Raw genomic sequence first — 13,967 nt, forward strand, 5'->3', positions numbered from 1 at the left:
GGTTAGTGGCTGATCCGCTCTGCCACCTGAGCTACAGCCACCTCTACAATTCATTAATTAAGCACAGGATTTTTTATTTCGATGCGCGTGGCTCTTGTGGTCCTCCATAGCTGCAACCCAACTGCTCTCTGGCAGTAAAGCTCACCTTTCTCTGGCCTTAAGTATTCTTAACTGCTGATGGCAGGACACACCCACACATCCATTTTTTAAAACCTGTGTCACTTAACATCCATCAGGTCACTGGCAAAATGCTTTGATTAAACCCCGCACCCTTTTTTAAAAGATTAATTTGAACCTGCACCTTTGCATCAGCCTCACAATTTACGTGTCACTTACACTACCCAGTGAGCTAAGCTGGCACTCTATAGTTTCCCCCTTTTAAAGAATTTACACTTTTTGCAATAGAACTTTTGATGCAAACATTTTAATGCTAAAATGTACGAGACTTCTTTTTAAATGTAACATCTTGTAATTTCTTGCAATTTGCATTTTCAGTATGCAGCTATAACAAAACCCAAGCCTGTCATGTGAGGCTGTACGCAGGCAGGAATGGTGGTAAGGAGGATCCAATGTGCAGACGCTCGGAGGCAGAAAGTAAACTCAAACTTAGATTTATTGCTAGATGGCAAATAGAGAACTGGTAAAACTGAGAATACAAAAACTAACCTGAAAATAACAATGAACTGAACAGGCAGGCAGACGGAACACACAGCATGAAATGAGGGTAGATCACAACACAGACCAAAGAAAACACAGGGTTTAAATACACAGAGGAAGCAATTGGGGAATGAGAGACAGGAGGGAAACACAGCTGGAGCAAATCAGGGCTAACGAGACAAAGGAAGCAAAACCAGACGCATTAACATGAGATACGGACTTTCAAAGTAAAACAGAAACCACAGACTGAACTTACAGACACAGACTCACAAGCAGGCACTGCAACAGAGGGAACAGAGACGTGGGACCAGGGCAGACACAGTCACTGACTGGACACAGAATAGAGGGAGTATGGAAACCAAAATATAAGAACTACATAATCACACACCAAGAAGAACTGGGGAAAATAGAAATGCAAAACAGAAAACAAAACCATCGCAATAATAAACTAAGATCAGAACACAAATAAAGGTACAAAACTGAAACCACCAGGTCAACGACCAAGGTACCCTAACAAAGCCTAACTGTTTCACTTTAAAGATGTTAAAAAGAGTTTTCAAAAACTACAGAGCTGAACTTGAGAAAACTTGGTAGAGAAGTGAAGCATAAAATTTTTAGACTCTCAATTGCTTTTTTAAAAAAATTTCAAAACAGAGTACTGTCATAGATGTGTTCGCTTCTAGTTTTTAATAGATATAAAGTCAGAAAATGCTAACAAAAACCAACTAAGTTTAGCAAAATTAATACCTTAAAAAACGACTGTCCATTAGTAATACAGCTTTGACATAACTCCAGAATTCAGGCATATAGTCGAAGTTAATCATAATATTAGCCATATTAGCCACACATCATGCTAACACTAATAATCTTCACAAATTACTGCTAGGAAACTGCCATAAAAGGTAATTGAAGGGAATGCTGTTGTTATTTGACACTATATAAATAATATTTAATTTACTTTAAATTTAGCAAGAGAAGCTGCTCTGGCAATTACAAAAAGGTCAGACTATAATGCAGCTGCTCACTCTTTTTGTGAGGCATACCAAAGTACCTGTATGTTACATAGTGATGTGAATAAGTCACAAAAATAAAAGCTGGACTTCAAATGAGGTGGGTATTGGATAACTGGATACTGGTTTTGCAACTACAGAATTTTTATCACATGCAAAATAAACAGAAGTGAAAGTTGGATTCTTAGTGTCAGTGTCCTGACATTTTAATCTGAACTGTGTGAGCATGGTTAAAGCTGTAAAACAAACAAGCCTGGTATTGCTGTCTCTGTAACTCAGCGTGTTAGCAGGCGACTTTCCTAATAGCTAAGGATAAACATGCTTTTCAGAGGTGTAACTCCAAGGAAACTGCACTGCACTGAGGGTAAAAACCAGCAGTATTTGTGGATGCTGTTTCCTTGTTTCTTTTTATTCCTTGTCTGCTCAATTGCTTGCACACTGAGGGGAATGGGGCAAGATCAGTTTTTTAAATATGAATATATATATCTCATATATATTACTACTGTCTGAGCAAAAACATGGCTCTTTTCCTGGACAAATATCTTATTTTATTATTTACCTTTAAACATGCATATCATTACCAAAATCCCAAACTTAAGCAAAAATGTCATTTTAGTGGCAATACTTAAGAGATTTTATATTCTTAGTAGACTCCCGTACACTTTCTCTGGCATCACAGATTCATGTTATAGTGACCGTTTTAAAAGGTGGATCATTATAAATGATTATATAAGTATCTGCAACACCACATTGGAACATTTTGCCCTTTGCAACACTGTATAGCTCCTGGATGTTTTTAACAGTCCCCTCCTATTCCGCCTCTTCCTCTTTTTTCGTCTCAAGCGGATGTCACCAGAGACATAACTATTACCCCGGCAGCTAAAAACAGGTCAAGTGTTGCTCCGTGATGTTGGCTGCAGTCCCAAGGAGAGGAAAAGGTGGTGAGATGGAGGGGAGCGATATGGGAGCAGTAGAAAGTGTTTAAAAGACAGAGTGAGTACATGTCACAGAGAGAGCGAGGGGGGAGTCTAGAGAGCGATGCTTTTACTCAACTGTGTTCCCGGCCGCTCATCCAACTCCCCTGTTTCCTCTCTGGCTCTCCCACTCTCCCTCTCACATTACGACCGGAACATCATGGAACGACACTTTGATTTTGAAATCATAATGACAGTCACAACAGGACAGTGAGTCTTAAAATAGTCTCCATGCACAGTAGCCTACGATTTTCAAGGTCAAGGTATTGCCTATGCAAAGACTAAAAGCAGCAGGGCAGATTGGTTTAATTAATTCCTATCCACACATCAGAGTGATCATTTCAGTTTAATTTTGTTGATGCCAGAGGTCACAGGAGGATGGCCAGATTGATTCGTGCTGATAGGAAGGCAACAATAGCCCAAATACCCACTTGCTCCAACCAATGTATGCTGAATGCACAACACATGGGACCTTAAAGCAGATGGGCTACAGCGGCAAAAGACCACACCGTGTGTCACTCCTGTCAGCTAAGAACTGGAAATTGAGGCTGCAGTTCACACTGGCTCACCAAAACTGGGCAACGGACAACTGGAACAATGTTGCCTGGTCTGATAAGTCTTTATTTCTGATGCAATATTCAGATGGTATGGTTCAAATCTGCCATAATATACATGAAAGCATGGACCTATCCTGCATTGTATTAATGGTTCAGGCTGCTGGTAGTCATGTAGTGGGATGTGGGGGATGTTTTCTTGGAACATTTTGGCTCCTTAGTACCAAATGAGCATTGTTTAAGCACCACGGCCTGCTTCCAACAGGATAAGACATCATGTGACAAAGCTCAAATCATCTCAGACTGGCTTCTTGAATATGACAATGAGTTTACTGTACTCCTCCGCAGTCACCAGATGTCAGTTTTATAGAGCACCTTTGGGGTGGGGAGGTGTGAGGAGATTCGCATCATAGATGTGCAGCTGACAAATCTGCAGCAGCTGTGTGATGCTGTCATTTCAGTATAGACAACAATCTCAGAGGAAGGCTGCAAACCACCTTATGGAATCTGGGCCGCTAAGAATTAAAGCTAAAAGGGCATTTAAACCAGTCACAGGAAGATGTACTTAATGAAGTGGCCAGTGAGCGTATTTGTAGTACACAGACATTGCAGACCTTTGGCTTTCTAGCTTTTAGTTTGTTGAAGAATTTGAAGAAATACGACAACTTGCTTTCCAAATCTCTTCCCACAAGTTGGACTGGAATGATGGCAGGGTCACGTCAAGAGTAGGGCCTGGCCTTGGATAAGCCTCCCTCCACCAATGCCAATAAACTAGAATACTGTTAACCTTACAATGCACAAATCTACTGGTCGAGAGCATGGGTAGGACCAGTGGTGAGTGTCACTGACTAAATTTGTTTGAGTAAAAGTACTAAAGTAGAGGTTTAATATACCTTATTTAAATATATCTATTTTATGCTTACTCCTAATTCTACTACACATTTGAAAGCAAATGTTATACTTTGTACTCTGTACCATTCATTTGAAAGCTTTAGGCACTTATTGTTTTGCAGATTTTAAAACATAATTCTGCTTTGGTTCTGTATTAGTATAAAGATACCCAGCAATCTATAAGACATTACAATCTCCAGCAGTTACCTTAGAGTGAGTACATTTACTTTAGATACTAATAATATTTAATAAATAATATAATCACATTCTGAATAAAGTTGGGGGGCTACGCCACAGGGCAGTTAGTAGGTCTGGGCCTGAATTCTTCTGAATGTCGAATCATCAGCAGAGCTCCTTTTTCATTTCATAAACATAACATATTAACTTGTGGACACGCCGTTTAGAGTCATGGAAAGGTGAGTCAATACCATGGAACTTTTTTTTTGACATATTTGCACATGTATTTGCATATTTGCAAATCCATGACCCCCTTGGAGGCAGTACGTGCAGATATAGGGGATGCACTGATGACAAACTGATCACACAAAAGTTCACTTTTCATAATCATTTTCATAAATACAACAAAACTGCATTCCCAAACAAAGCTGGTTTTGTGCTTTTGTTGACAGAGTGAAAAAGTCTGGCTGCAGTTACAGTAGACGGCTTTTCAGAAGACCCTTAAACCATCTGTGAATTGGTCGGGGTTTGGAGTTGCTTCGCTGCCTCAGGCACAACGCAGCTTGCAGTTATTCATCAACAATGAGTTGTGCATCATGTGAAAGATTACTTGAAGATAAGGTGAGGACATCTGCCTGACAGTGAACCTGAATCAGAAGTGGACCTTTTGGCTCAAATTCCCAAATCCAAATAAAATGTCTTGAAAATTAGCAGCGAGTTATGTCCCGGTCAAAGCTTACATCTGAATCCCACTGACACTTTATGGAGGGATTTGAAACAGACATAAAAGACAAAAAAAAACAAAACAAAAACCCTCAAAACATCATTGAACTGAAGGAATTTTGCATGGGAGGTTCATAAAAAATTCCTGCAAGCCAAATCAGAGACTGGTTGAATATTCCATCTGTAAATATTGAGTATGCATATCAAGAAATGTCCAAATATGTCAAAAAAGCAAAAAGGTTTTCTACTGGATGTGCTAACTTTTTCTACATAGCTTGAACTAGTTAGATTACTTCTACACATGTTCAGCATAAAAGCTAAATATGAGCTTTTCCTCTTAATTAAAGAAAACATAATATAGGCACAATTTTAAATTCATACAGCTAAATCCTCTCATGAAGGCTTTCATTCTTTGAGCAACCTGAAACTACCACCTCAGCTTCTATCAGACACAGACTGGGATATTATATGAACAATTTTGTGTAATAAATGATGATATACTTGTATCTGCTCCTGAGGCCTCCCAGGGTGAATTCGAGCGGCAGTGCAAGGTTTAGCAGCAAAGGGAAGATAAATGAGACAATTAAACGGGGCTTGATGGCACCTCTGTGACTAAGGGCTTTTCCTTCCTGCCTGCTTAAGTACAGACAAACAATAGTAAGCAGCAAAGGACAGTGTGTCCAACACTGACGGGCACACACTTAGGTGTTTATGTGCATGAGAGTGTGTCTCAGTGTCTCAGGTTTGCTGTAGGAATTCAGTCAGCAAACAGGCAAAGACTTGTAGACACCTAACAAGACTGTGGCTGTACTGAAACATATCATCAGTAATGCATCAATTGATAATTTCTTACACATAGTATTACTGTGATAGATCTCAGTCTTATCGTTTTGTACTAAAGAAAATTAGTACTAAAAGTACTAGTAGTAAAATTAGAAAATTGTTATTTTTGAATTCACCCAGAAGTTTGTTTTCAGCCTTTTCAAATATTATAAATAGAGTGCCGAGAAATTCTATACTGAAAACAAGAGCATCTTTTTTTTAAATAAAAGTCAGCAAGTTCAAGACAGATCTGCTTTAGTTCTTCTTTTGAAAATGGTTAGTTTCAGTTTAATTTTTTATTAGTTTCACTATTAGTTTTTAGGGTTTTTTTTATTATTGCAGTGTGATTGGTATTTGTCATCAGCAGAAGCTTCAGAACAGTTTAATATTTCAGCTGGTTTTATATTATTTCTGATAGTTTATTCTTATTCTATTTTTTTCTCATGTAGTGTTAGTTTTTAGTTTGGTTTTAATTACTATGACACCCAATAAACATCTACTACATAATGTTATCAAATCATGTGTAGGCCATTTGTAGATGTTGGGTTTCTTGTCTTTACTTCCTGTTGTACACCTCGCTGCAGGCCAAGAGCTCACTGGAAGTGGACAGATGGACAGTGAACAGTGGTGTAGTAGTTAGCCCTGCTCATTAAAACTGACCTCAGGCTTTGTTTTATCATCTGGATGCAATGTCCTACCCCCAGTCCTGTCTGCCATGTGACTGATGTAACTGCCTGGTCCTTGGTGGTGCTGTTTTTTAAAAACCTTCACAGAAGTAAACTGTTTTCAAAGCTTTGCAGCTAAGCGGTAACCAGAGAGCAAACAAAGTCAATGTTTTTTCTCAATTTTTAGCAATTAAAGTCCTTACCAATGGCACTGCATCTGATAGGCTAGTAAATATGTTAGTTTACCTATGAATGTGCCGCCTAGAATGTACTCTATCAACTAGCTATCAGCTTCAGAGTGATGCTGTCACTTGATCACGTCTTCACTGCACAGAAAGCCAATTTACTACCCTGACTTTTTCTCTATAGATCCACGCTGTTGTTGCAGCGTGTAGTTTGGCATTTTCTTGGTGCAATAAGCAATGCATTACCTAAAAAACACACTGAACCATTTTTGGCACCTCCACAGATGATCTTGTTACCTGTGGCATGTGCACTGATCCATCCCCGCACCTCTCAGATGTTGAGTTTTGAACTGTCATAGCTGAAAATGGGTGCTTTTGGATAATCTTTATGTATGTATTATCTTTGCAAGTGGCAACTTTTGCAAAAAAGCAAAAAACTTGTTCAGCCTTCTTCTACTCGAACTTTAGCATTTAGCTAACTCGGGCCTGTACAGTCTGAGATGTGAGATGTGTGTTTTACAGTTTCTCTGAGTGTTGCATTGCCTGACCTTGGGGTGAATCTGCTGGGATGTCCACTCCTGGGAAGACTGGAAACTGTCGACGTAGAATGATGGACTTAAAAATGTATGGAAAAGGACTAATAACCCTTCCCAGATTGATGGGCAGCAAACGTTTTTTCTCTGAGATCAATTATTTCTGAGATCATTGCTGATGTCTTTCCTTCTTGGCATTGTGCTATCAAATACCTGAATTCTCCATGTCTTTCATAGAGGTGCTGATGCTCAATTAATCACTTGCACTTGATTAGAGTCCTATGAAAGCAGTAAGGGGCTAATTAGTTTTTTCACACACTGCTTCTGCTTTTGGTTTAGTTTCTGTTATTGAAATAATGACACGGGGTAATGTGTCATGTGTTGTTAATTTTAGAACCTGCTAACGAGTAGCTGATTTTTATTATGTCCTGTTACATAAAATCTTGGGATTGAAAGAGGGTATACTTTCTTTGTTACCGTGTACTCAGTTGCAAGATGTTTCAACAGACCTTTTTTTTTTAATATTAAACAGCCTTCGAGCCTTTTAGTTTCTCTGTGCCAGCTTTAGTGAAATATTTTTGCAGCACCATATTCAAAATAAGAAAGAAAACTCTTAGTTTTGACATTGCTTATATTGCAATTCAATAAAGTACTGAGTTTAAATGGTTCGCATATTTTCACATTCTCTTTAATTTCACACATCGGGTCATATCTTATCATCTGACCATTTTATAATACATAACATGTCAGAGACAGTGGGAACTCTCTGTCTTTGGACAACAATAAGCCCTTAGTTTTAACTCTACAATCTGTGGATGTGATCTATCTGTTAGGACCTCCTTCACTCCAGTGTGCATGACAAACAGTGTACATTGTACTGCAAGATCCTTTCTACATAATGAACACTAGAGCTTTCACCTACTTCTGGATGAACTGAATGAACTTATCATTATCTAGCACATTCCTGAAATTCACTCAATGCTGAATTCACAAAAACAGCTTAGAAGATCATTGTTTAAACTAGACCTAATTTTTAAATCACGTTTTAAAATATGATTATGTGGGCAACAAGACAGAGTGGTATGCAATAAAACTGCAGATATCTCAATAAGGCAAGTTAAAGGGTACACGAAGGTGATATACTTGAATGACGTGAGAATTTCACCAATTTATTTTTTAGGCTAGGAACCTTTGTTTCTGTACAGAAGGAAACATCAAGAAAATGACAAGTCTCTCTAAGTACATTTTCTACCATAATGACGTAAATTTAAAATAAGCTAGTGAAAGAATCTTTAGACCAAATGAGCATACTCTGAAAAATAAACTGCTGAACTTAAACAGGGAGCATTTTACTCAGCGCACTTGAACACTTTAGTCTGCCAGTATTCTCGCTGGTGTTTTAAACTAGAAGCAGAAAGTGGATGGTTAAATGACGAGGGAAAAAAAGCTCCAATAAATAAAACAGAGCCATATGTCCTTATGCATAAGAGGATACACTCTAAGTCGCTTTTGCCTGTCATAAACTGTGAGTAGGAGCGTCAGCTAATGGACAAGTGCAGGCAGAAGAGTGAGTCATACCAGTCTGCTCACAAGAACCTCATTTTCTGCCAGATCCTGTGTGATGTATGTCTGCAAGTGTGCGCATTAGAGAGAAACAGTGAAAAACACGGAGACGAGCAACATGCATGGCGGCAGCTTAGCCGAGTGCGTGCGAGAGAGAGAGAGAGGAGTGCAGCAAAGGGAACAGTAGGTTTGTTGAGCAGCTCCCACAGGACAAGAACATCTTTCCGAGACGTGCCTTTAGCTGATTATGCAGACAGCGCAGCTTACATTTCACATGTTAGACAGCTTAGGTGTTACTTCACTGACAAATCTTTATTGGAACAAAACAAAACAAAAAAAACAGAAAAAAGAGTGCTCTTACAGCACCACCAACACTTCATAAATTACAGCATTAATAACTTGTTTTTAAATTGGGACATTTTAACTGTAACTGTATGTATTTTTAATACACTTCAAAATGCTTTTAAAAATACTGGCCTGTAAACAGTCTTTGCCCTGTCACCTTTTTTTTTTTTTGCTTGACAACCTCTTAGAACCATCCTGTGGAAAATCACTGCACAGTAAAACCTAAAATCTTGAGGTCAGAAAAATAAATTACTAATATTTACTAATATAATGCATAAAAATACTACAAGAATTAAATTTAAAAGTTTTTTTCAGCCAATAAGATAACATTCAGATATTCAGAACATTGCATGAATCCTATGTCAAACCTCACGATAAGAAAATGCAAGTAACAACAAGGTATCTAAGTGATACAGCACAATATGATGCATGTATACTTCAGCTGCACATTAATAAATATGACAAACTGATTCTTATAAATGTAGGAGGCACAGAATCGTTTCCATTTATGACTCAAATCATTCATGGTGCTTAAAATTCAGACGCGTGCTCTGAATTGCCTTCTGGCGTCATTTACATGGAATTCAGATGGCGTGCCAAGTGAACGCTTTCAAAAATAACCAGGTTAGTGTGTGTATGGGTGCGCGTGTGAGACTTGCATACTAAAAGGAGGCAAGTCGGTATGACGAACTGTTGCTAAGCACTGGTGGTTGCTAGGTGGTGGTGGTGGGGGAGACAGGTTTGCAGTCAGTGATGGAATCTGAGGGTTTACCTCGATTTTCATCCGTGCACGTGTCCCCCCTGGATGGATTTTTTTTGGAGCTTTTCTGCTCTCATTCTGCTCTCATATATACAAACATAGAAATGAGCACAAGGGAATTTTAAGCAAGAGGCAATGTTCATATTTCTTGTCAAAAATCTGGTCAATGTTTTAAAATGTTGCAAATTACTCATTAAAAAAGGCAGAACACAAACATCCGTTTAGCAGTTTCAGAGTCAACAACTGAAGAATGACTCATTTATCTCGTCTCCCATTGCAGTCATCAAGGAAAGCTGCAGAATATCTGGCAGAGGAACAGACAGTGAAACCAGCACTCGCTCCGGCTTTCCCCGGGATGATTACTGTACTATATACAGCGGGGAGGGGGAAAGCCTCACAGTTTGCTGGCTTCCCTTGGCGTGTCTTAAGATATTCTCCAGTGTTTTCTGCACAGGCATGTGTGACTTTTAGTAGAGTTTTTAGGTGCATCGTGGAGCATACTGTGCATCCCTAGGTGGCGTCACTTCTGCCAGATAGGGTGTGATCCCGCTGGGTAAAGGTGACGGTGGGGGGGTTGGCAGGGCGAGACACGGGCAGCCATTTGTACTCGAGGTTCTGCACTGGAGGGTCCAAACACCAGTCAAAGTTGTTTAACAGGTACACGCACGCTTCCTGGCAGCAAAACACAAAAATACTGTTTTCTGGTTGTGCTTGCTCCATTTTACATAAACGAAACTTATGTAGAGTGAAGAGCTGCATGGGTGTAAGTGACAATTTTCTATTTTACAGCCGAGCGAAAACAAAATGTTAAAACTGAAGGCACTTGGCAGACCTAGAGCATCCACCAACGCTGAATAAGTCTCCAACTTGCAAAGCTACAGCCTCCACATCACTTAAAGCCTGTTTTTGTATGTTCCTTTCCAGGTTTGAAAATAGCAATGCAACAACTTTTACCAGGTGAGCTGCAATGGAATATTTGGTCCTTTAGACCTGCAATCAACAATGCTTACATTCAGACACAAAATCGTACAGTTAGAAACACATTTTCCTTTGAGCAACACAGAAATCTGCATAATTTGAAGAGAAGACCTTTATTTAATTCCATATCATTCCTCTCAGTGTCACTCCTTTGCATTCCCTTCTCTTTCACTCATTCAATATATTGTTCTAGTCATCATTCTGTTTTATATATCACTATTAATCCATTCTATTACTCTATTTTATTATTTTCCAAATAACTCTATTCTATTTTGTTTAATTACTTTTTACTGTATTTCAATTTTCACTTCTGTTCAGTTCGTCTAGATTTCCTTTGCTTTCCCTCCAATACCCCATCATTCTATTGTATTGTATTTGTTGTATTTATTCTATTCTATTTCATTACTTTCTATTTTATTATGTTTTTTCTACTGTGTTTCATAACATTTCACATAATTCTATTCTCTTGTATTCAATTCTATTACTTTTTTCATGTAATTATATATATTCCTATTTTAATCTATTTTATTCTATTCTACTCTATAATGTCTATTTTCTTCTATTCCACATAATTCTACATTCTATTCTATTATTGCCAGTCTATTATTCTATATTGTCCTATATTATTAAGCATTACTTTCCATTCTCTATTCTATTTCATTTTCCCCATACATATACTATTCTATTCTATTTTATTCTAGTAAGAGCACTGAGAGCTCAGAACTGGTGATGTCATAGACAACACTCCTTACCGGCTTATCCTCAGCCATGGACCTGTCTAACCAACACATATTTCCCCTGCGTCTCTCCACTTTATGAATGAAGATTTTCCTTGTGAGGGGGAGGATGAATGAACGGGGAAGGATCAAGGGAGTAACGGAGAGGAGGGGAGAGGGAATGAAGGGAGAATTATGAGAGGGGGGTGGGTAGCGAGGACGACAGGGGGAAGGATGAAGTGAGGCGATGAGTCACATCTCTGACCTAGATCCCTGCAGTCTACTTTTTACTCTGGTCATGCCCTCATCCTTCTGTGTGTGTGTGTGTGTGTGTGTGTGTGTGTGTGTGTGTGTGTGTGCGCGCGCAAATGGTCACCCTGCTGAAAGCCAAGCAGATGTACTTTAATCTGCCAGTCTGATCTTTTCTGTAATTAAGCACGGTAAGAGATGTAATCAAACACATGCATCATTAAAGCAAAGCAGATAGCTCACACTGGCAGTTATAAATTTATCATAATTAACTATTTAAAGACAGGATTAACAACTTAAAAACTGAGATAAGGGAAGATTCTGTTTGAGCAGCAAAATAAAAGCAGTAAAAATATAGTGTACATTTGTGTTGTGAAGCAGCATCAAACACTGTTTCAGTCCTCTCTAAGAGGCAACGCTGCTCATTGCTATGGATGCCAGTCTGTGTCATTTAATTTAGAATGTACTTAAAAATATCCAGTAAAGTCAAATAAAAGAAATTTTATTAAAACTGTACACATCAAAAGTATATAATTTTTATAAATGTAAATTAAATATATAAAAGTGTAAATAGTAAAACAGGAAGAGAATACCTGTGTGATCTATTCCGAGCTCTACATCTATACAGCTTTAATAAACTACATAATTTCTTAAGCATCTGCATTTAACACTTTTTCATTTTTTTTTACTTTGTGTATTCACTACTGTGGCCAAATATATCGATATCTCCAGAGACAGAGACAAATCATGACAATCGTAAATAATCCAAAACAAGCAACTGATTATCTATGATGAGTAATCCAATTTGAAACAATAACTGTCCTGCTGAAGAGGGACAACAGCCGAACGAGGAGAGACATTAAACTGCTTTGAAGTACACCTGAGCTTCACTCAATCACACCCAACATTTTCAGTGACTCATAAGTGTGAGTGCAGGGTTGAGTCATCCCTCACTGTTGCATTTTAGATGGTGTGCATTAACACCCCCATGTATCTTGCTGTTTTTACTGTTAAATAATCTGAGAACAAAAACATATAAATGATGTCTTAGTGCAGTGGTTTCCAAACTTTTTTTGCTAGGCCCCCCTTTGTTTTACAAGAAAAATGTTTGCGCCCCCCCCCTTCTCACGCACACATCCTCCAACCACACACACCCATATTTTGCTCCATTGTAGTTTTTTTCACACCTCAAACATTTAGTAAACAATTAAACAAATACAAGTAATCTGCAATAAATTACAGGTAGTAATAAAATAAACTACTAACTCTTTTAGGCTACGTCCACACCTACACTGGGATTTTTGAAATGCAGCTGTTTCATCCACACGTAAACGGCGTTTCCCATCACTAAAAACGGAGATTTTTTAAAACTCATTTTTTTGCTTTTACGTGTGGACGAGGAATACAGAGTTCGTCACGCAACATCAAAGGTGCCTTTTTTCACATCACGCTGTACGCCACGTTTACATGAGATGAATTGCAGAATGGCAGATAGAGACAAAATACTGTTAATCTTACTATCTTCAGGTTTTACACGCTTACATACACACAGGCAGTTACTGTCCCTCCATTTAGAAAGGCAGAGGCGTCACGGTGTAATTATTTTACGTGTAGTTTTTTTTCATGTGTAATAATGTTCAACATTGCTATCAATGCATTTTTCAAAAAATGCCTCTCTGTGCAAAATGGGTTTAAAAATATAAACAACTGTGGAATACTGTTTGTCCGTGTTTTGAACAGCCCTGATGAAGTGAAAACCAATTCTGCATGGGAGACCTACCTTGTCACTTGTGCAGGTGAAACCAAAGGGAAGATATGTTTCACCATATTTTCTAGTCTTTGGCTTAGAATGAAGTTGGTTTGGAAACATATTCAGCTATGCTTCATCTCCTGCTTTGCGTTTCTGTGGGCACCCCGTGCTAGCAGTGTCCAAGCGTTTTGTCCCCCCCCCCCCCCCCCTTTCATACCGCGCCCCCCTGCGATGGCTCTGCGGGCGGGCCCCACACTTTGGGAAGGTCTGTCTTAGTGAATGTAATCTACCAGCCGAGGTTCAATAATATACTTAGCGTTTGTCACTTATCTGGCTCAGTGGATGTGGACAGCTGCGATAACCCTCTCATTTCCTTTCCTTTTCTCTGCTCAAATGTCTTTCAGTGAAGAAAACA

General features: G+C 38.7%; 1 protein-coding gene across 2 annotated transcripts in view; it reads right to left on the bottom strand.

The window, feature by feature from the left end:
- Positions 1-13,967, bottom strand: part of LOC146514502 (uncharacterized) — a 56,668-nt gene that overhangs the window by 21,523 nt on the left and 21,178 nt on the right. Inside the window, exon 11 of one of the 2 annotated variants that reach the window (XM_085165474.1) lies at positions 9,048-10,531. The exons of the other annotated variant lie outside the window; for it this stretch is intronic. Within the exon in view, the coding sequence (XP_085021600.1) occupies positions 10,370-10,531 (162 nt within the window). The 3' untranslated portion in view covers positions 9,048-10,369. Of the gene's footprint in view, positions 1-9,047; positions 10,532-13,967 lie in introns of those variants that run through there. 2 annotated transcript variants of the gene reach the window in all.

Source organism: Neolamprologus multifasciatus, chromosome 7, assembly GCF_963576455.1.
Source record: "Neolamprologus multifasciatus chromosome 7, fNeoMul1.2, whole genome shotgun sequence".
Lineage (NCBI taxonomy): Eukaryota > Metazoa > Chordata > Actinopteri > Cichliformes > Cichlidae > Neolamprologus > Neolamprologus multifasciatus.